The 21,551-nt window shown below is 47.4% G+C and overlaps 1 protein-coding gene across 1 annotated transcript in view; it reads right to left on the bottom strand.

The window, feature by feature from the left end:
- Nucleotides 1-8,087: 8,087 nt before the first annotated feature.
- The window catches only part of NADSYN1 (NAD synthetase 1), a 28,685-nt gene continuing 15,221 nt past the window's right edge, over nt 8,088-21,551 (bottom strand). Inside the window, exons 12-21 of the mRNA XM_083164351.1 lie at nt 17,762-17,810; nt 16,294-16,396; nt 15,496-15,664; nt 14,775-14,910; nt 14,089-14,195; nt 11,436-11,567; nt 11,289-11,358; nt 9,132-9,257; nt 8,434-8,610; nt 8,088-8,228 (exon numbers count right to left, since the gene is read on the bottom strand). Coding sequence (XP_083020477.1) covers nt 8,175-8,228; nt 8,434-8,610; nt 9,132-9,257; nt 11,289-11,358; nt 11,436-11,567; nt 14,089-14,195; nt 14,775-14,910; nt 15,496-15,664; nt 16,294-16,396; nt 17,762-17,810 — 1,123 coding nt within the window. The 3' untranslated portion in view covers nt 8,088-8,174. The remainder of the gene's footprint in view (nt 8,229-8,433; nt 8,611-9,131; nt 9,258-11,288; nt 11,359-11,435; nt 11,568-14,088; nt 14,196-14,774; nt 14,911-15,495; nt 15,665-16,293; nt 16,397-17,761; nt 17,811-21,551) is intronic.

Here is a 21,551-nt window from a genome sequence, read left to right as displayed (position 1 = left end):
ATAGTGAATAAAGCCCATTTCATAAATCTGCGTAAAGGAATGATTAAATCTATAGAGATATTTCTAATACCTCCTCCCAGCCGGCCCGGCCCATGTCTACTTCATGGCTCCACAAGGAATGCACAGAATATATAGCAGCTCCCTCATATTACTGCATACTAGGGAAATACATTATTATATAGAGGTTCTGGGCAAATAATACAATATACCGAACATTTCCCAGCCAGCAGAATGCGTCTTCCACTAAAGACCTTTAGCACCTGGTCCTGGAGGAATCTATCGGGTAAATTACTAAGATTATTCTATTGAAGATGGGATGTTGCCGATAGCAACCAATCAGATACTACTTATTTATTTATTTAGCACCTTCTAGAAGATAATAGATAGAATCTGATTGTTGCTAAGGGCAACATCCCATCTTTAATAGAAACCCCATCTTAGTATATCTCTATCTCTTATCACCTCACTATCTATATCTCTTATCACCTCACTTATACCCCTTTTACACCAAAATCCCTGGTCGGACCCTGGTCTTTGAACACGGGAGTTTCCAGGGTTGGACCCAGCTTCATACCCCATTTGCACAGCACTATGACCCAGGTCGGAACCCAGGTCTGTGCCGTATACACTGAACCTGGGTCAACACTGCTTTTCCCTATGGATGACATTAAAAATGTCCATTTTAGGACTGATAAACTGCGATCCAACCCTTCCCTCAATGATTTAAATAAAAACACATGACAAGTTAGCATGTCCCCTGCACAGCAACTCTTCTCACACATGTCCCCTGCACAGCAGCTCTTCTCACACCTGTCCTCATGCACAGCAACTCTTCTCACACATGTCCCCTGCACAGCAGCTCTTCTCACACCTGTCCTCATGCACAGCAACTCTTCTCACACATGTCCCCTGCACAGCAGCTCTTCTCACACGTTTCCATGCACAGCAGCACTTTTCACACAAGTCTCCTGCACAGCAGCACTTCTTACACAAGCCCATCTGCACAGCAGCGCTTCTTACACATGTTCCCCTGCACAGCAGCACTTCTCTCACGTCCATAGAAGTGCTGCTGTGCATGTGGGCACTTCTTACATGCATGTCCACCTGCACAGCAGCACTTCTCACACGCATGTCCACCTGCACAGCAGCTCTTCTCACACGCATGTCCACATGTCCCCTGCACAGCAGCTCTTCTCGCACATGTCCATCTGCACTTCTCACACGTGTATCTGCACAGCAGCACTAATCACACATGACCATCTGCATAGCAGCTGTTCTCACACATGTCCATCTGCACAGCAGCTCTTCTCACACATGTCCATCTGCACAGCAGCACTTCTCATACACACATGACTATCTGCACAGCAGCTCTTCTCCCAAACATCTCCATCTGCACAGCAGCTCTTCTCACGCATGCCCACATGCACAGCAGCACTTCTCACACATGCCCACCTGCACAGCAGCACTTCTCACACATGTCCATCTGCACAGCAGCTCTTCTCACGCATGCCCACATGCACAGCAGCACTTCTCACACATGCCCACCTGCACAGCAGCACTTCTCACACATGTCCATCTGCACAGCAGCACTTCTCACACATGTCCATCTGCACAGCAGCACTTCTCACACATGTCCCCTGCACAGCAGCTCTTCTCACACATGTCCCCTGCACAGTAGCTCTTCTCACACATGTCCCCTGCACAGCAGCTCTTCTCACACATGTCACCTGCACAGCAGCTCTTCTCACACATGTCCCCTGCACAGCAGCTCTTCTCACACATGTCCCCTGCACAGCAGCTCTTCTCACACATGTCCCCTGCACAGCAGCTCTTCTCACATATATCCCCATGCACAGCAGCTCTTCTCACACATATCCCCTGCACAGCAGCACTTCACACATATCCCCTGCACAGCAGCACTTCTCACACATGTCCATCTGCACAGAAGCTCTTCTCACGCGTATGTCCATCTGCACGGCAGCACTTCTCACACATGTCCATCTGCACAGGAGCACTTCTCACACATGTCCATCTGCACAGCAGCACTTCTCACACGTCCATCTGCACAGCAGCACTTTTCACACATCACCATCTGCACAGCAGCTGTTCTCACACGTGTCCATCTGCACAGCAGCTCGTCACACATGTCCATCTCCACAGCAGCACTTCTCATACACACATGACTATCTGCACAGCAGCTCTTCTCCCAAACATGTCCATCTGCACAGCAGCACTTCTCATACACATGACTATCTGCACAGCAGCTCTTCTCACACACACACACACGTCCATCTGCACAGGAGCGCTTCTCACACATGCCCACCTGCACAGCAGCACTTCTCACACACATGTCCATCTGCACAGAAGCTCTTCTCCCAAACATGTCCATCTGCACAGCATCACTACTCATACACATGACAATCTGCACAGCAGCTCTTCACACACACATACACACACACGTCCATCTGCACTTCTCACACACATGTCCATCGGCACAGGAGCGCTTCTCACACATGTCACCTGCACAGCAGCACTTCTCACACATCACCATCTGCACAGCAGCTCTTCTCACACATGTCCATCTCCACAGCAGCACTTCTCATACACACATGACTATCTGCACAGCAGCTCTTCACACACACACACACACACACACACACACACACACACACACGTCCATCTGCACTTCTCACACACATGTCCATCGGCACAGGAGCGCTTCTCACACATGTCACCTGCACAGCAGCACTTCTCACACATGTCCATCTGCACAGCAGCACTTCTCACATATGTCCCCTGCACAGAATCTCTTCTCACACATTTCCATCTGCACAGCAGCACTTCTCACACGTCAATCTGCACAGCAGCACTTCTCATACACATGACTATCTGCACAGCAGCTCTTCTCACACACACACACACACACACACACACACGTCCATCTGCACAGGAGCGCTTCTCACACATGCCCACCTGCACAGCAGCACTTCTCACACACATGTCCATCTGCACAGAAGCTCTTCTCCCAAACATGTCCATCTGCACAGCATCACTACTCATACACATGACAATCTGCACAGCAGCTCTTCACACACACATACACACACACGTCCATCTGCACTTCTCACACACATGTCCATCGGCACAGGAGCGCTTCTCACACATGTCACCTGCACAGCAGCACTTCTCACACATGTCCATCTGCACAGCAGCACTTCTCACATATGTCCCCTGCACAGAATCTCTTCTCACACATTTCCATCTGCACAGCAGCACTTCTCACACGTCAATCTGCACAGCAGCACTTCTCACACATTTCCATCTGCACAGCAGCTCTTTTCACACGGGTCCCCTGAACAGAAGCTCTTCTCACATGTGTCCCCTGCACAGCAGCTCTTCTCATACATGTCCATCTGCACAGCAGCTCTTCTCACACATGTCCATCTGCACAGCAGCACTTCTCACACACATGACCATCTGCACAACAGCTCTTCTCACATGCATGTTCATGTGCACAGCAGCACTTCTCACACGTCCATCTGCACAGCAGCACTTCTCACACGTCCATCTGCACAGCAGCACTTTTCACACATCACCATCTGCACAGCAGCTCTTCTCACACATGTCCATCTCCACAGCAGCACTTCTCATACACACATGACTATCTGCACAGCAGCTCTTCACACACACACACACACACACACACACACACACACACACACACACGTCCATCTGCACTTCTCACACACATGTCCATCTGCACAGGAGCGCTTCTCACACATGTCACCTGCACAGCAGCACATCACACATGTCCATCTGCACAGCAGCACTTCTCACACACACACACACACACACACACACATGTCCATCTGCACAGAAGCTCTTCTCACACATGCCCACCTGCACAGCAGCACTTCTCACACATGCCCACCTGCACAGCAGCACTTCTCACACATGCCCACCTGCACAGCAGCACTTCTCACACATGTCCATCTGCACAGCAGCTCTTCTCACACATATCCATATAACCAAACTATGGCCCTCCAGCTGTGGTGAAACTACAGGTCCCATCATGCCTTGGCACAGTTTTGCTATTAGGGAATGCTAAAACGATGGCAAGGCATGCTGGGATGTGTAGTTTCACAGCAGCTGGAGGGCCACAGTTTGGACATTGCCTGGTCTAATGAATTTCCAGTATGAAAAATTCAACTTGAAAGCTACAATGATACTCAACCGCGCATGCGCAGACACGCCGGCTTTTGACTGAGCGCATCACAGCGATGGGCTTCTTTTGGGGCCCTGTCCCTGCGTTTGTGGGATGATACATCCTGGGTGGTAATATTCCGCCCAGATCGCATTGTAAAATGGCCCCTGAGTCTGGGATGCTGATTTAGGAAATCCGTGAAGTCCAAGGATCAGATAGGATGTACATTTATGTCTGCTCTGTAACATTGGATGCTTCTGTTTGTAGCAGAAGAGAATGGCAGCTGCTTCTACCCTCTGCAATGCTGCTGCTGTGTTCCCTGGAGGAGCGAGGGACTTGCAGGCAAAGCTGGTGACCTAACAATATGACAAAAGGAGGTTGGAGACCACCCACAACCCAGGCGGATTCGCCACAAAACAATTCCGCCCACGGCAGCTTCAGAACATCCAAGCTCTGGAAATTGCAAGTAACCATGGCAACCGGAAATCTCCATCCCAATAAAATACAATAGGTTTTTTTTTTCTTGTGTGACAGGTATAGAGGGACCCAGAAATACAATAGGCCTGGTGTAAGATGGTTCTAATGCTGGAACATTTAATTAACAATAACAAAATCAGGCATATTACGGATGAGCAACCGCGAAACCACAGAGATATTTTGTGATGTCGTCTATATGCATTGATCATTTTTGTGGACAAACTCGTCATTCTACAACTACTGTATATAGCACCAACACATCCTGTAGCGCTGTACAAATACAGTCATATACGACTGCTTTGTAACCCTCCGATGGCGTATCCATTTGTATTAGCGGCCGTATATACGGCCGCTAATACGAATTTGTACAGGCAGTCTGCACAGATCAGTCAGATCCGAGCAGGCTGCACTGTGTAAAAAAAAAAAAAAAAAATAGAGAAAATAAAAATAAAAATCAGGAAACCGGCAAAATAGGGGTTCCCCAATTTTTTTAACCAGTCCCAGGCTCCAGGGCCGGGGCTGGTTCCAAAAATACGGGGGACAAATCGAGTAGGGGTCCCCCGTATTTTAAGAACCAGCCCCAGGCACAACCATCCAGCAGGGTAATGCAACAGCCGGGGGACACTTATTATATAAGGTCCCGCGGCCAAAGCATTAACCCTACCGACCAGTCAGCCTGGCCAGGGGTCCTGGGGGAGTGCGGATATGACTCATGCGCCTTCAATAAAATGGAGGGGATCCGGCGCTCGCCGTGCAGCCCCACTTACCAGCGCCGCTGTCCACACTCAATATCTGCTTGGTGGTCCATCGGGACAGAAGGCGGACCTGTCCAGCAGCCTGCTAGTGCAGCCTGGCGATCCCCCTCGCCAGACTGTTCAGCCGCCAGTCGCGCGTGTGCACTCCCTAGCAAGTTACCTTGCTCTACGGTGTCTCGGTGCCCGGTTTGCGGCTGCGGTCCCACAGTGTTTGGGGCAGCCGGATACACCACCTCCGGTCATGCATTGTGGGTGGTGTGCGACTGCCGGCCCCGGGTGATGGGGCGGCAGCGCAGGGGTCTAAGAGATCCCCAGCGCTGCTGCCCTGTCACTGACATCAAGTCAGTGTAAAAATAAGAAAAATAAAAGTTTAAAAAATGAGAAGTAAAGGCCCCCATTCATAGAGCCGACTTGTCCTAAGGACAAGTCGGACCCTATTCTCCTCCAAGCCACCCGGCAGCTCCCCGGGAGGCTCACCTACGATGAGGACTTTGATGGGCCATTTTTTACATGTGATAAATCGCATGCGATTTATCACATGTAAAAAAAAATAACAGGGAGCTGCAGGGCGGTGAGGAGCAGTGGGGGCGGGCAGCTGGGGAGGAAGCAGTGGGACAGCTGAGCAGTGCGTTACCAGATCAGTGCTGGGGCGGGCGGCGGTGACCATCAGTCTCACTCGCCACTGTCCAGCGCTGTGGTGGGCGGGCAGCCGCGGCTATTACATCTTTAAAATAATGTGTCAAATGACTGCCCGGCTAATGATTGGCTGAGATAGAGCACTCTCAGCCAATCAGTGGCCTTCCTCCGTGGCTGCTGATTGGCTGAGAGTGCTCTATCTCAGCCAAGCAAAAGCCGGAGAGTCATTTGACACATTATTTTAAAGATGTAATAGCCGCGGCTGCCCGCCCGCTACAGTGCTGGACACGGACAGTGGAGAGTGAGACTTATGGTCACCGCCGCCCGCCCCAGCACTGATCTGGTAACGCGCTGCTCAGCTGTCCCACTGCTTCCTCCCCAGACGCCCGCCCCCACTGCTCCTCACCGCCCCTAGTCCGACTGACCTGCATCGTATGTCCCGCCGGTCCGACCCCTGGGGCCGGGTCCGATACGCACGGGACCGCGCATCGGACCCGACCACATGTCACGAAGAACCGATTTGGTCCGATTTATCGGGCCGATTGATCGCAATCGGCCGAAATCGGTCCAAATCGGCTTGATGTATGCCCACCTTTAGGCTGCCTAAAGCAGCCCCTCACTATAGTGCGTGCTGGCTCCTGCCAGCACATTTAAAACTGAGTAGTTAGCCAAGGAGGCCGGGTAGAGGAGGGGAGGAGCCGGGACTGACTGTGAGCAGCCAGAAGTTTATCCTTTCTGGTGCTGGAATTGGTTCGTGACCCCCTCTCTACCCACTGTTATGCCTGTGGCCCCTGAGTTCTACCACAGAAGAAATTTCGTTTCCGGCACAACCGGAATGGCAGATCAACCGAATTGTACAGCGTGTATGGTCTATGTGCGAGATCCTGCAGTCGCATGTGATATCGGCCAGGTTACGAGAGACCGGACCGGAGGATCGTTACAGCCTTCATCGTCCTAATGTGCATCGCAGTAATGATAGATAGGCTGTCAATCATCTACACAACGCTTCAGTGTTGGTGCCCCAGCAGGGTACTTACTGGGAGGGAAGCTAGCAGTGGAGCCTGTGGTGCAGTGCTTGTACAGTGTCCAGTCTGTAGGTTATCCCGCTGCAGTAATGGTCACGTATCTGATGGGTCCTCCAGCAACTTCGACCACATCATGGCTAAAGCGTGGGATTGCCCTGGGGCCTCCCATGCTCCATATCAGCAGCATCTCCTACACCCTCTATAGTTAGAGGGTCTGTCCTGTTGTCTCCCTATGACCAATCCCATCCATCTATACCCCACATGGCACTGTCTGTCCATGTTTGACCCTCCCGTCTGTCTATGTTCCTTTCGTCTATGCCCACTCCCATCTGTTTGTCTGTTAATGCCCCACCTGTCTCTCCTTCTATGCCCCCATAGGGTGCTCTGTCCCAATCCTTCTATCTTTATGGGGAGATTTGTCCAGCTAAACCTTGTAAACTGCTATGTATTCCATTCATGCTGCAATCTCCTGTCACATTGCAGAGGATACAGTGCACCAACGGCAGCCTCTCACCTACATTCTGCCCAACCTGTCGCCTACTTCTCACCGAGGGCGGGATGTACCAACCTCATCCCTCCACACATGGCGCTGATACTAATCATATATATACAGTGGGTGCATCTGTACCAAGAATATGAATAGTGGGTATGTCTGTACCAAGATTGGTTCTGGCTGTTAGTAGGTATATAAGCCAGTGATTCGAAGTTTGGTTACACCGGTACAGCTGATAAATTAGAAAAACAAAGGGGTATGCATAAACCTCAATCTTTGACGCCTTTCTCCGCTTTTAGTCCGTACAGCGGTTTCATCAAAAACCATGCTGCATAATACAGCTCGGCCTCCTGCCCCCCTCCCCCACCGCCAGTCCCGGCATCGGCAAGTGTGTATGCATTTGACTATGACGCCCCCTGCCAGGTCTGGGACTGCGGACCTGTGACCAGGGGCTGCAAGCCTAAGTGTTTGGACAGAGAGGACAAGTGATGTTTTTTATAATCAATAAAATTTATTTCCAAAAATGATTTCATTGTTGCAACCTAGTAAGATAACGGTAATAGGAGTATTACCGGCAGCAATTCTCAGTCTACCTCCTCGAACGCTTCCCCCGTGTTACTCTCCTCCAGGTAAGACAGCTGAAACAGATAATACGTATAGAATAAACACAATTTGCTGTACCCTAACAAGTGTTCTTGAAAGAATTTTGTGCAATTATTTATATACTGCACGTAAAGAGGTGAGGAGCAGCGTCGTGCTCTTATTATACGGGATGCAAGATTGCATTTGTCGCTTTCTTTTCTAGAATTCTGCAAATACTGTATAAATTAGGAGGACACCTACTTGTTCATCAATGCAACGGAACTGCCACGTCCAAGATGCATTGTACAGGAATGGGCGTAAGTCAAATCGGTTATCATCAGGGCTGTAGCCCTCTGCGTGGTAGGCAGGCGTCAGTGTGGTCATTTTGTGCCTATTGATGGAGTACATCCGGAAGAAGTGCTTCACCTTCTCGGCAACCTGCCGTAAAGCAGACAGATGCATTGACTAATCAGGTGCTTTATAACTTACGGCTACAGAAACATGTTATACAAAACGCTGCCAAGACCAAATTACCCCTATCGGAATGCCAGCGTTCCATCCGCTGGTGATCCGTATATGTTCAAGTTAATGACATGATCGGCCGAATGTACTAAGCTCCGAGTTTGGTGGCCATGTAAGATGCTGGACACCTATTTTTTATTTTTTTTTAAAGGGACAGTTATTTACAAGGCATGATTTTGCCTTATAAATGATTGGCCCTTTAAAAAAAAAAAAAAAAACCACCATTGAACTCGGAGCGTATTACATTTGGCAGTATATGTTAGTATACTAAAGCATATTAGTTTTAATTACAAGCAAGTGGTTCAAAATGATGTTACAAAAACTGCCTACACACGGTTTCTGAGCACATAAATGCTTCAACAGTTTGGAGTGCCGCACCTGGTCGGCGGAGCAGCAACAGGTAGTATTGGGAGAGAATCAGTACAGATTTGACCTACCTGCCTTGGTGAGATTCCCCTCCACATGAGCAGCAGTTTGCAGAACATGCTGTATGGTCCAGATTTCATGATTTTCCTCAGTTTCCCGTACACAGACAGCTCATCGTACGTCATACCCATATCATCCTGCAGGGGGCAGAATGGACAGACACTAAAAACACGGGGTGATTCTAGTTGACTCGGTAAGCTTCGAATGTCGCAGCTTACCAATTAATTAAATTGTGTCAGCGAGGAATGAGTGCACCTGTGCAACTGCCGGGTGACCTGGGTAATGTGCCAGCGAGCAATGAGCACACCTGTGCATCTGTTGGGTGATCCGGGAATTGTGAACTATTGGGGGTGCTTGAGAACGAAGTTTGTCGCACTCATAATTGTACCCCTTTTTTAAACAGAGCATGACAGTTAAAAAGAAGTTGGTCTTTCATTGATTGGCACCAGGGTTTTATAATGTGAGACAAATTGGGACTACTTAATTAATGACAGCAAGGTGTCCACTATCTAGCAAGATGTTGTGTATCTTTCCACGCTCGTTAGGCACAGACACCGGATATTGCAGGGTTAGCGCTGTCCTGGTGCATTATGGGTGTCTTTGATCCGGAGAGACCCGATGTGTATGAGAAGACGTTGATGAATTGTTTAACAATCACATGAACATTTCGTTCCTAAATGTATATGCAGAGTATAAGCGATTATGCAGAGCGATGACGTGGAGAAATCACTGGGCTGAACATCGATCAGTGCGTACACACTGAGCGATTTTCACCCATCCAAGCGATTTTCTGTAGGGGATGGACAGCTTCCATTGCAGGACGCTACGGAACGCCGTCCACCCCATCGCTCATCTGCTGGTAATTCCAATTGATCATTGGCGGAGGCCGGTGATGATGCGGGAGCGTACATCAGCGTTCATCGCTCATTGCCCGGCCATACACACTGGGCCAAATTCAATATGGCCGGTGAGGAGGTTAAACAGCGGGGATCGCCGAAAACAAGCGACCCTTGCCATTTATCCCCCGTGCCGGCCGCTCACCCTATTCAATGTTCCGGGGGAACCGTCGCTGTCAGAGGACTGCGAGGATTCCCCCAAACAGCGAGGCTTGTGGCCAATACATTTAGCCATGGGGGGGTGGGTATTGGGTGTCATACTGACCGTGCGAGCTCAGAAATATTCTGAATACAATTCAGAGACCAGTCACTGATCTTTTTGAGGCAATATGTACAAGTCATTGTTCCTCTACAGATCTACAGACACTTTAGAAAGTTATATGTCACTACTTTCTCAAATCTATTCATGTATAAATGTTGTTTGTTTGTCTCTGTTTAATGTCTTTTTTTGATCCAATCTTCAAGGATCAATTTTAGAACTAATAAAGTTTAATCTTTACAGTCATATTTCCATTTATAGAGATGTGCCCCACCTGGGAGACTGTTTGATATCCTCTCTTGGATATCTCTTTCTTGCAAATACTTTCCCTACTCCCTGGGAACACCTCCACAACTGTATAACATAATATATCTACAGCTAATTTTGTTGATTGGAGAATGCCTTCTTATTCATTGTCAAATTAGTCCAGTGCCCTAGGCCGTCTTCCTGTCCCTCTTTCCCCATTTCTCAACGGAGCTGTGAAAGCCAGCAGTCAGCACTGCTCGCTGCCACAACTCCCAAAAGTCACCACTGGGCGGCTTTTGAGCTGAACGCAGCACAAATGGTAAAAGTGAGTATGGGCCTTAAGTTCTTTACTTATACACGGCTTTGGCGAGACTATGGGGGTTATTTTGGTTCACTCGCAAAGGCAAATTCATTCTCAGATGGACAAAACCATGTGCACTGCAGGTGGGGCAGATGTAACATGTGCAGAGAGAGTTAGGTTTGGGTGGGGTCTGTACTTCATACTGTTATCTATATTGCAGTGTAAAAATAAAGCAGCCAGTATTTACCCTGCACAGAAACAAAATAACACCAAAATGTAACTCTCTCTGCAAATGTTGCATCTGCCCCACCTGCATTGCACATGGTTTTGTCCATCTGAGAGTGAATTTGCCTTTGCGAGTTAACCAGAATAACCCCCTATAACATGAACGTCAGCAGCCTAGAATGGACTTGTGGTTCTGAGCGTTCATTATTATTAGTGACGTCATTAATCCCAGTTGTATTACCTCATCTGTCTGTGACACTTGTCCATCTGTGAGTGGCTCCAGCTCTGCGGTAGGTGGGGCGGATAATATGCTGCAATGTAGATAGAATAAGACTTAGTAGAAGCTTAATAAATCTTTACCAGCAGATGACTTGTGGCCACCACGCACCTGCTCAGCGCATCGAGATGGAAGGTATCGATTGAGAACTGTATGAAGCCTCTGAGATCTGTTTTACTGATTCCACCAATGGGGTTTACATCAGCGCTGGAGCAGTCGTACTTGGTCAGGTAACCTCGAAGACTTAAAGAACAAGAAATGATCACAATATTGCAGATTCAAAAAAATGAAATTAGTACAAAAGGCCGTACAGTACGGTATGGTACAGCCTGGTCTGGCTTGTCATTGGGCATGTAGCGATAACTAAAAGGACTGATATCTGGACTACATATAGAGATAAATACAGGGCCGCCGAGACATCAGTTGGGCCTCAGTACATTGGTAGGTGTGCTGAGGGAGCAAGGAGCGGCCATTTTGGGTTATCCCTCCCTTGCACGCCGCTGACCCCCACCCCGTCTCTCTACATGCCTGTCATATAATTGGACATGTTATTGTTTGTGTGTAGCGCTCTGCCCTTACAAATAAAAAATGGCAATAATGAATAGATCTGTACCCCTGATGTGCTTTTATCTTCTAATTTATTGGTAAATATGCAGTGTCTATTTAAAAGCATACACCTGATTGGTCACAAATCTTGGTACAGTAGGAAATTGTACTGTCCTGCTATGCTCTAGTATCAGATATATTAGTAGCAAAGTTTGCCGTCAGTGTTCCTGAGGAATGACTGACTCGTTCGTTATCTTGTGTCTGCTTCTGCTGTGTAGAATAAAGGAAGCGGCAAAGGAAGTCTTTCTGGTAGCGGCGTCCCGCTTAACAGTAAGTACACTCTGACGTTTCTTCAGGTACCCCTTTCAATCTCTCAGTGATCGGCGTGCCGTACTGGTTCTAAGATTTTCGGAGAGGGGGGGGGATGGTGCAGCTTAGGCGAGCCGGGAACAGCGGTCACTGCTTCCGTACGAGCCCGGAGTCGGCTGCACTGCAGCCGCACACAGTGCTCACAAGATTTGTGACCAATCAGGTGTATGCTTTTAAATAGACACTGCATATTTACCAATAAATTAGAAGATAAAAGCACATCAGGGGTACAGATCTATTCATTATTGCCATTTTTTATTTGTAAGGGCAGAGCGCTACACACAAACAATAACCTGTACATAGTAAACTTATACGGATTAGTCACACCGTATTAAGTGTATGCAGCTAGCCCGCAACACTTCTACTCAGTGCGCTGGTAACAAGAAATATTATATAATTGGACATGTCATTATCAGATACAAAAGATTAATATTTTCTTTAGAAAGTGCTTTATTTATTGTGGCTTCCAATTGCAGTAAAGCAGACTCAGGTCTCCATTACATTAACATGCGATGGAGGACACAGAGATGGCGGGCACAGAGATGGCGGGCACAGAGATGGTGGGCACAGAGGTGGCGGGCACAGAGGTGGCGGGCACAGAGATGGCGGGCACAGAGAGAGATGGCGAGCACACAGAGATGGCGGACACAGAGATGGCGGGCACAGAGATGGCGGGCACAGAGATGGCGGGCACAGAGGTGGCGGACACAGAGGTGGCGGGCACAGAGGTGGCGGGCACAGAGGTGGCGGACACAGAGATGGCGGACACAGAGATGGCGGACACAAGAGATGGCGGACACAGAGATGGTGGACACAGAGAGAGATGGCGGACACAGAGAGAGATGGCGGACACAGAGAGAGATGGCGGACACAGAGATGGCGGACACAGAGAGAGATGGCGGACACAGAGATGGCGGACACAGAGATGGCGGACACAGAGATGGCGGGCACAGAGATGGCGGGCACAGAGATGACGGACACAGAGATGACGGACACAGAGATGACGGACACAGAGATGGCGGACATAGAGATGGCGGACACAGAGATGGCGGGCACAGAGATGGCGGACACAGAGATGGCGGACACAGAGAAGGCGGACACAGAGATGGCGGACTTTTTTTTGTGGCTCAGGCAATATTCATTATAAGGCGACCTACAAATTCACATGAAACAAAGGGCCCGATTCAGACACATTAGTTTTGGGCCGAATTCCTCCCCCGATGTTTGGGGTTTGCGTATAGCTTTGGCGAGTTTCCCACCCGCTGAGCCGTTCGCGCCAGGAAGGTAGAGCCGGGGGCAGGTAGGGGGTGGACTCAGGGCCCATAAAAAGGCTGGGTGTACCCCCCTGAGAACGCAGGCGCGTCGATGCCTGCTTGGGGCGGACAGCTGACATCACGAGATGTCACATGATGTCAGCGCCCGGATAGCGGCTGGAATAAAAAAAAAAATTCAACCATCAAATGATTTCTCTCCCACTGCACCGGAGGGTATGTGTAATTGTACACATCGCATGCTAGTGAGGGGGTTCACGCGGTGGCGGGGGACCGCGGCGTTCGTAGGGGCACGTTTACCTGCTCGCTACGCTGCGTATACTCGCAGTCTGAATCAGGCCCTAAGGCTATCCCTATTCCTTTAGGCATGACGGGATTTAGAACACGGAGCAACCAAACTACACCGGAACCACTGCTTTCTGTATGATAGGTCTACAGAGACTAGTGGGACATGTACAAATGGTCGACATGTAAAAAGTCAACAGTGCTGAAGGTCGACGGGTACAAAAGGACGACATCTGGACAGCCAACTGTTCATATCACTTAGAAAAAGGACGTAGCATCATAGAACCTCTGACCTCTCATCCACGTTAGCTGAACCAAGAACCAGAAGTCCCCCCGGCAAGCCGCGCGCCCAAAGACTTAGCTGGGCAAACAGATAGGAAATCACCATCCGGATGCGAGCCTGAAGAGACAGGTCACAGAAATATATGCTTTACTAAATGCATGTATATGTTCCAGTGTTTTTGTACGGAGATACAGCAGCAGAAATGCTGCATATCATTGTAATCAGCTGAAGCTGCTTGTGCGTCCTATTTGCTCTGTTTTGCAAATAAGATTCTATTTAATGGAAATAAGTCACAAAATGGCACCCGGTGCTACCGAGACGTGCCATAGCTGTAACGCGAAAGGAGGCTTACATGTATGTGGACACACACACAGTATGTATGTGTGTGTGTGTGTGTGTATCACACATATCTGACACCTGCAGTAATTCCACCCCTGAATCAGGCCCTTAGTTTCTGCAGGATATTTCTTTGTGGCGCTAGGCAACACAACACCAATAGTTAAAATGTATATATTATTTATTAACAATATATCATTGTACCAAGTATTTACCATAAAAAAAATACACAACAATCAAAAACAAAAATAAAAAATCTAAATGTGAAAAAAAATTGTTTCTGCACTTTAACGGATTAGTACGAGCCATCAGATCTGTTTGCGTTTTACACTTCCTATTATGGTCTACAGCGGAGATTACCTGCACGTTCTGAAGGGCGAGATTCTCTCGGCTACATCCTCCATGGGCACGAAAACGAGGCGTTTTACCAGTCACTGCAGTAAATATACCAACAACAGCCGTAACAGCCAGATCGATGTTCGGGGTCAGGTGATAACTTAAATACAGATACACAATACTGAACAAAATCTCAGATAACTGGTTTAACGCAGGCATGTGCAACCTATGGCCCTCCAGCTGTCGTGAAACTACACATCCCAGCATGCCTTGCCATAATTTTATCATTCCCTAATAGCAAAACTGTAGCATGATGGGACTTGTAGTTTCACAACAGCTGGAGGTCACTGGACATGTCTGCTCTAGGGCCTATGTGTAGGATGTAAGCACAGGTCCAATGGTTCTCAGGCCTGTTCAGAGGTCACATCGAGCTTCCACGCTTTACAGAACTTCTGCTAGAAGTACAGGAGTAGTAATCACCAATGACCAATTTGATACATTTGTCTGTTCTCCTAAGAGGAGAGCCAGAAAACATGCACTGTTGGAGAGGTATAACATCAGGGTTGAGAACCAGTTGGAGTATCTGTGTAGGGAAATGCTTTTGGGATATGGGTTACATTAGACAATAACGTGACACGCTTGTTAATGAATTAATAAACACAAATATTTCTGTCATGTCACTAATATGAAATCCTTACACTCACATTTCTAGTCCACCTGTTACGCCCAATCACACTTGGCTCACCTCCCTATCTGCTCTGACAGCATCCTGGCTCTCTCCCGGGTTTCAGACGAGGAATTCTCCGTAGCTATGTAACAAGTAGTCAGAAGGCGACGGCAGAGTTCCTGGGGAACCACGGGCGTGTAGGATTCATCGGCGACTATCTGACGCACATCGTTCAGCACTTCTTCATCTACCCAAATATAAAATATCGATACAACTTTCTTTCAACTAAGTATTAACAAGAACACGGGACCCGATTCAGAGATGCACTGTAACAAGCCGCACCGCTCCTATACAACGCTCACTGTGCATTTCCGCCAGTCCTATCAGGCGGATCACGGTATATATTCAGCCCGGTCTAGCTTGCAGTCCCACGCGCACAGAACACCTGGTCTACGTGCGACTGCCCAGTTACAACCACTGAGCTGTGTCACATCTTCATAACTCTGAATTGTTGCCTAACGCTTCGTATGTCTGGTTCCGATGCAAGTGTAACGTAAAAACTCTCATGATAACTACGCAAAACAGACTTGCATGCAACTCTGAATCAGCCTCAATGTCTCCAGTGTGACACAAAGAGATTTTAAGAATATTCCATTTTAAAAGGACTAATTATAAAGGTGATGGTTGGAGCAGCACATAATAACAGCCTGGACATGGTGCGGAGATCCGGCCTCCTAACCATACCTCTCCCGGACATTCAGGGAGACTACAAGGTGCACAGAACCTGATCAGATACAGGATATAAATGAGGAAGTAATTCCCGGTAACCAGCTGGGTTCCAGAAAGGTAGGTACAGATTACACCACGTGCACTTACTGCCCTTCTCCACAGCCTGGCACACTAGGCGACCCATGGAGAATACGATGCAGGCCACCGCAGAGCTGTCCACCCCACCGCTCAGAGGAAGAAGGAACCCCCCCTGAAACACAACATTAGCCCTATGTAAGTACTGGTGACATCTGTAATGCAGACTGATGAGATGGTGTTACTTGCGCCATCCCTTACCATACACATAATGTCCTCTTAGCTATGTAGCTCATGCCAAGCCTGCAAATAGGGTTGTACAGCATGTGCCACCGCACAGGGAAACGCAAGGAAGTACCTGTCAATGCCTGGCATCACCCTGCCACCCCCATCTATACTCCTTCCATACAGGAAAACATGGGTAAATGAGTAAGGTGTCTGACTGCAATAGGGAAGGTTACTGGATTGAATCCTGGGTATGACAAGATTTTCAAATGTGTTTTTTTTTTAAATAGAGGAGGATGTGACTGAAGGTGTATATACATCGTGTGGGGAGGGGAATCATAGCAAGTACTTACACTAATGCTGTGTTCTCACTGCGAGTGAGAAATACACTGCTTTGCCGTGCTGGACCCCCATTCTCACTGCAAGGCAAATTCCCGGGTGAAGAAGTTCTACCCGGGAATTTGCCCTTTAACACGGGTTTTTCGGCAGTGTGAACAGGTCGACCCGTGTCTGAATACCCGGATCTCAGACACGGGTAAAAAGCAGGGTTTTACCCGTGTCTGAGATCCGGGTATGTGACCCATTCACACTGCCAAAAATCCCGTGTTAAAAGGAAAATTCCCGGGTCCACATGCTAGACCCGGGAATTTGGCTGCAGTGAGAACGGGGTATTAGTGTCCAGGGATCCCTTCTGTTCCTGTTTAACAAATATATAGGGGGGAGGGGGGTTGTACCAGTCTGAATCTCTCTAACATATACTGTGTGTATAAACATACACACACACATCTACATTAACATTTTCTGATATTAAATGTACAATGACCGCATTGTGCAACAGATATAAAAAAGGCGCAGCAACAACGGAAGTGCCGCAACAGTGTTTCCCAACTCCAATACTCAGGGAAACCGGAACTTGTAATGTAAGAGTGTAAGTGGCAAATTACCATTTTCTCTGAAATTTTGGAGAACTACAAATATGGTCACTCAGACATATTAATTAAGACAATCAGATTTACTCAACTTGTCTAATGAACCATTTCTGACAGTTTCCCAGTGTTAGAATGTAGTTTCTGCAGCAACATTTTAAAGTTCTCCACTAGACACATCCCCGGAGCCCCTCTTCTGATTTGATGTTATTAAAACGATGAAGCACTAGACTCCTCCCCCTATTTGCATACTGGAGCTAATGGCACTAGTCAGGAATTCCCAGCAGCTGGATCACAGTGCCAGCTACCAACATGAATACAGAAAGGAGATTTCAGCAAGTTTTATACAAAAACTACAGTAAAAGAAATGATGAAAATAATGAAATTACCTGTTTACTACGCCGTAAATAGTCCCACAGCCAGCACGCAGGTCCTAAGCTGCAACAACAAGTACAGTGATATATGAGAGCTGCACTGTGACCGGTCAGGTCATCTATATTAAACACTATGTTCCACATCTAATACACTAGACCAGTGGTTCCCAAACTTTCTTGACCAGGTCGCCCTAGAATATCAGCATTTGTTCAAGGCACGCCTAGTCAAAAAGTTTCTTATAGATGAATAAAAAAATTAAGTAAATTGTGCTTAGCGGTCACCCTCGTTCAGTTATGTGGTGGGAACATCGCTGTGGTTCTAACTGTCCATGACTTGTATAATTGGCAGCCACCAGCACTGCTTCTGTCTATCACTTTGAGCATAAATAATTAGTTTTCGTCATGTTCTCCCAACCCGAGGCACTGCAAGGGTGCAGACATCCCGAGGCACCCCAGGGTGCCTAGGCACACATTTTGGGAACCACTGCACTAAGGGGTAATTGAATTAGCTGCAAAAATGCCGCAATCAACTTATCTGTGTCTATTGCACAAAAAAGTGCTGCAAAAAGTGGATTTTCCTGGGTATCCTGCGATTCCACATACCCAACTGCCAACGTGCAAAAACTGGATTTGCACAATAATTTGTGGCGTCAAAACCAGATAAAAGTGTAGGTGAAAATGGGGAAATCTGTCTGTACCCCCAAAGAAGCCAAACTAATATAGGAAAGTAGCATAGAGGTCTATTAGTGGTCAAAATAAGAACATTTTATTCAAATGGATTTATTTAATACCAGTTATTTATATAGTGCACCCATATTCCGCAGCGCAGAGAATATCTGTCCATTCACATCAGTCACTGTCCCAGTGGAGCTTACAATCTATATTCCCTACCACATGTACACACACACACACAGAGACATTCTAGGGTTAATTTGGTGGGGTGGGGATAGAACCCATGACCTCAGCGATGTGAGGCAGTAATGTAACCATTACACTGTCCGTACTGCCCCGTATATATAACACATGGTGGGAATAGAACCCATGACCTCAGTGCTGTGAGGCAGTAATGCTAACCACTACACCGTCCGTACTGCCCCGTATATATAACACATGGTGGGGATAGAACCCATGACCTCAGTGCTGTGAGGCAGTAATGCTAACCATTACACCGTCCGTACTGCCCCGTATATATAACACATGGTGGGGATAGAACCCATGACCTCAGTGCTGTGAGGCAGTAATGCTATAACCATTACACCATCTGTACTGCCCCGTATATATAACACATGGTGGGGATAGAACCCATGACCTCAGTGCTGTGAGGCAGTAATGCTATAACCATTACACCATCCGTACTGCCCCGTATATATATAACACATGGTGGGGATAGAACCCATGACCTCAGTGCTGTGAGGCAGTAATGCTAACCATTACACCGTCCGTACTGCCCCGTATATATAACACATGGTGGGAATAGAACCCATGACCTCAGTGCTGTGAGGCAGTAATGCTAACCATTACACCGTCCGTACTGACCCATATATATAACACATGGTGGGGATAGAACCCATGACCTCAGTGCTGTGAGGCAGTAATGCTAACCATTACACCGTCCGTACTGCCCAGTATATATAACACATGGTGGGGATAGAACCCATGACCTCAGCGCTGTGAGGCAGTAATGTAACCATTACACCATCCGTACTGCCCCGTATATATAACACATGGTGGGGATAGAACCCATGACCTCAGCACTGTAAGGCAGTAATGCTATAACCATTACACCATCCGTACTGCCCCGTATATATATATATATATATATATATATATATATATATATATATATATATATATATATATATATATATATATATATATATATATATATATATATATATATAACACATGGTGGGAATAGAACCCATGACCTCAGCGCTGTGAGGCAGTAATGCTAACCATTACACCATCCGTACTGCCCCGTATATATAACACATGGTGGGGATAGAACCCATGGCCTCAGTGCTGTGAGGCAGTAATGCTATAACCATTACACCATCCGTACTGCCCCGTATATATAACACATGGTGGGGATAGAACCCATGACCTCAGCGCTGTAAGGCAGTAATGCTGACCATTACACTATCCGTACTGCCCTGTATATATAACACATGGTGGGGATAGAACCCATGACCTCAGTGCTGTGAGGCAGTAATGCTAACCATTACACCGTCCGTGCTGCCTATGGCTGTTATATGCATGATTCAAAATAAAAAGGTCTACAAATGATAGAAAGCAATATTTTTAAACAAAATAAGTGCTCAAATTAAATTGGGAGTACATAAAAATGGATATAAGTATATATTTGGGTCATTTTAAGACATCTTAAAAAATCTTCACAAAAATGGTAACTCCCTCCTGCAAGGCCAAAAATCACTTCCCCCAGTTATAGAGTACAACATACCTTGTACCCCAATTTCCATCATACTGCACTTTTTAATGCCAAAAATGGCATATCATTATTTTGCAACTAAAAATGATGAAAAACGTGTAAATGCCTATTTAGTCATTTAGGGGGTGTCCCAGGGGTTCTGAACTAAATCCTGACATTTTTACCACCTCTGCACTTGCTCAGGAGGTGGAGAAAGGAGATTGATGGTAAGGTACTTGTTTCCTAGCACGGTGCCCATCTCGTTGATTGTATGCCTTAAGTTTAAGGCACTTAAGGCATACAATCAACGCAATGGACCCGATTTTCTGTCAATCACCAGCTAATTTGCCGGTGAAACACAAAATCTGGTCGATCGCGTCCATAGCGGCCCCTAATAAGGGACCGCGATGCGACTGACACGATCAACGCGATTTTCTCATAGGGAACAATGTTAAATTATTTTTAAAGTGAAAATCGGGTTGATCGCGTCGGTCAACGCGATCAACCCGATTTTACATAGGTGACAATGTGAAATGGGCCAATATGGCCCATTTCACATTGAATATGTTTAAAAAGTATTTTTAATGCCCCCCCCCCCCCCATTTTTAACGCCACCCCACTATTGACACCAACCCGAAGCGTGGCGAGCGCAGCGAGCCCGCGAGGGGCGGCTGTACGCGTTCTCCGACCTTTTCATACCCCTACTATCCACGTCGGCATGGAGTTGATTTTATAAAATGTGGCGAGCGCAGCGAGCCACTGAGCCCGAAGCGTGGCAAACCGCGAGGGGACGCGGATACCTATGAAGCCCACAAGGGGACGCGGACCCCTTTGAAGGTATCCGCGTCCCCTCGCGGGGCGCGCTGCGCTCGCCACACTTTATAAAATCAACTCCACGCTGACGTGGATAGTAGGGGTATCTTCGGGTTGGCGTCAATAGTGGGGTGGCGTTAACAATGGGGGGGGGGGCATTTCAAACATGAGGGGGGTTTGGTATTAAAATGGGGGGTTTTGGGGCTTTTTACATTGAAATCAATGTAAAATCGGGTCTCAGGGACCATTTTACATTGATTCCAATGTAAAAATCGTGTCGATCGCGTCGCATGCGATTTGGTTGGCATGCGATGAACGCGATTTTTCCTACCCGATGGATACAATCAAAATCGGTGGCGCCATGCTAGGAAACAAGTACCGATGATAAACCTGTAGAGATCAGGAGGCCGCGCTGCATTGTGCAGACAACTGAACCGCGGCTCTTTGCAGATCACGATAAAAAGTCCCGTTGTTATCTCAAAAATAGCATTTTGTGGGTTACTATATTCTACCCTAAGTGGCACAATTACAAACATTCAGAATTTTGCTGGTTTAAATGTAATT

The sequence above is a fragment of the Crinia signifera genome, chromosome 11 (genome assembly GCF_055691185.1).
Source record: "Crinia signifera chromosome 11, ASM5569118v1, whole genome shotgun sequence".
NCBI lineage: Eukaryota > Metazoa > Chordata > Amphibia > Anura > Myobatrachidae > Crinia > Crinia signifera.
Note: the sequence above shows the minus strand (reverse complement) of the source record. Positions and strands in the feature narration are given on the sequence as shown.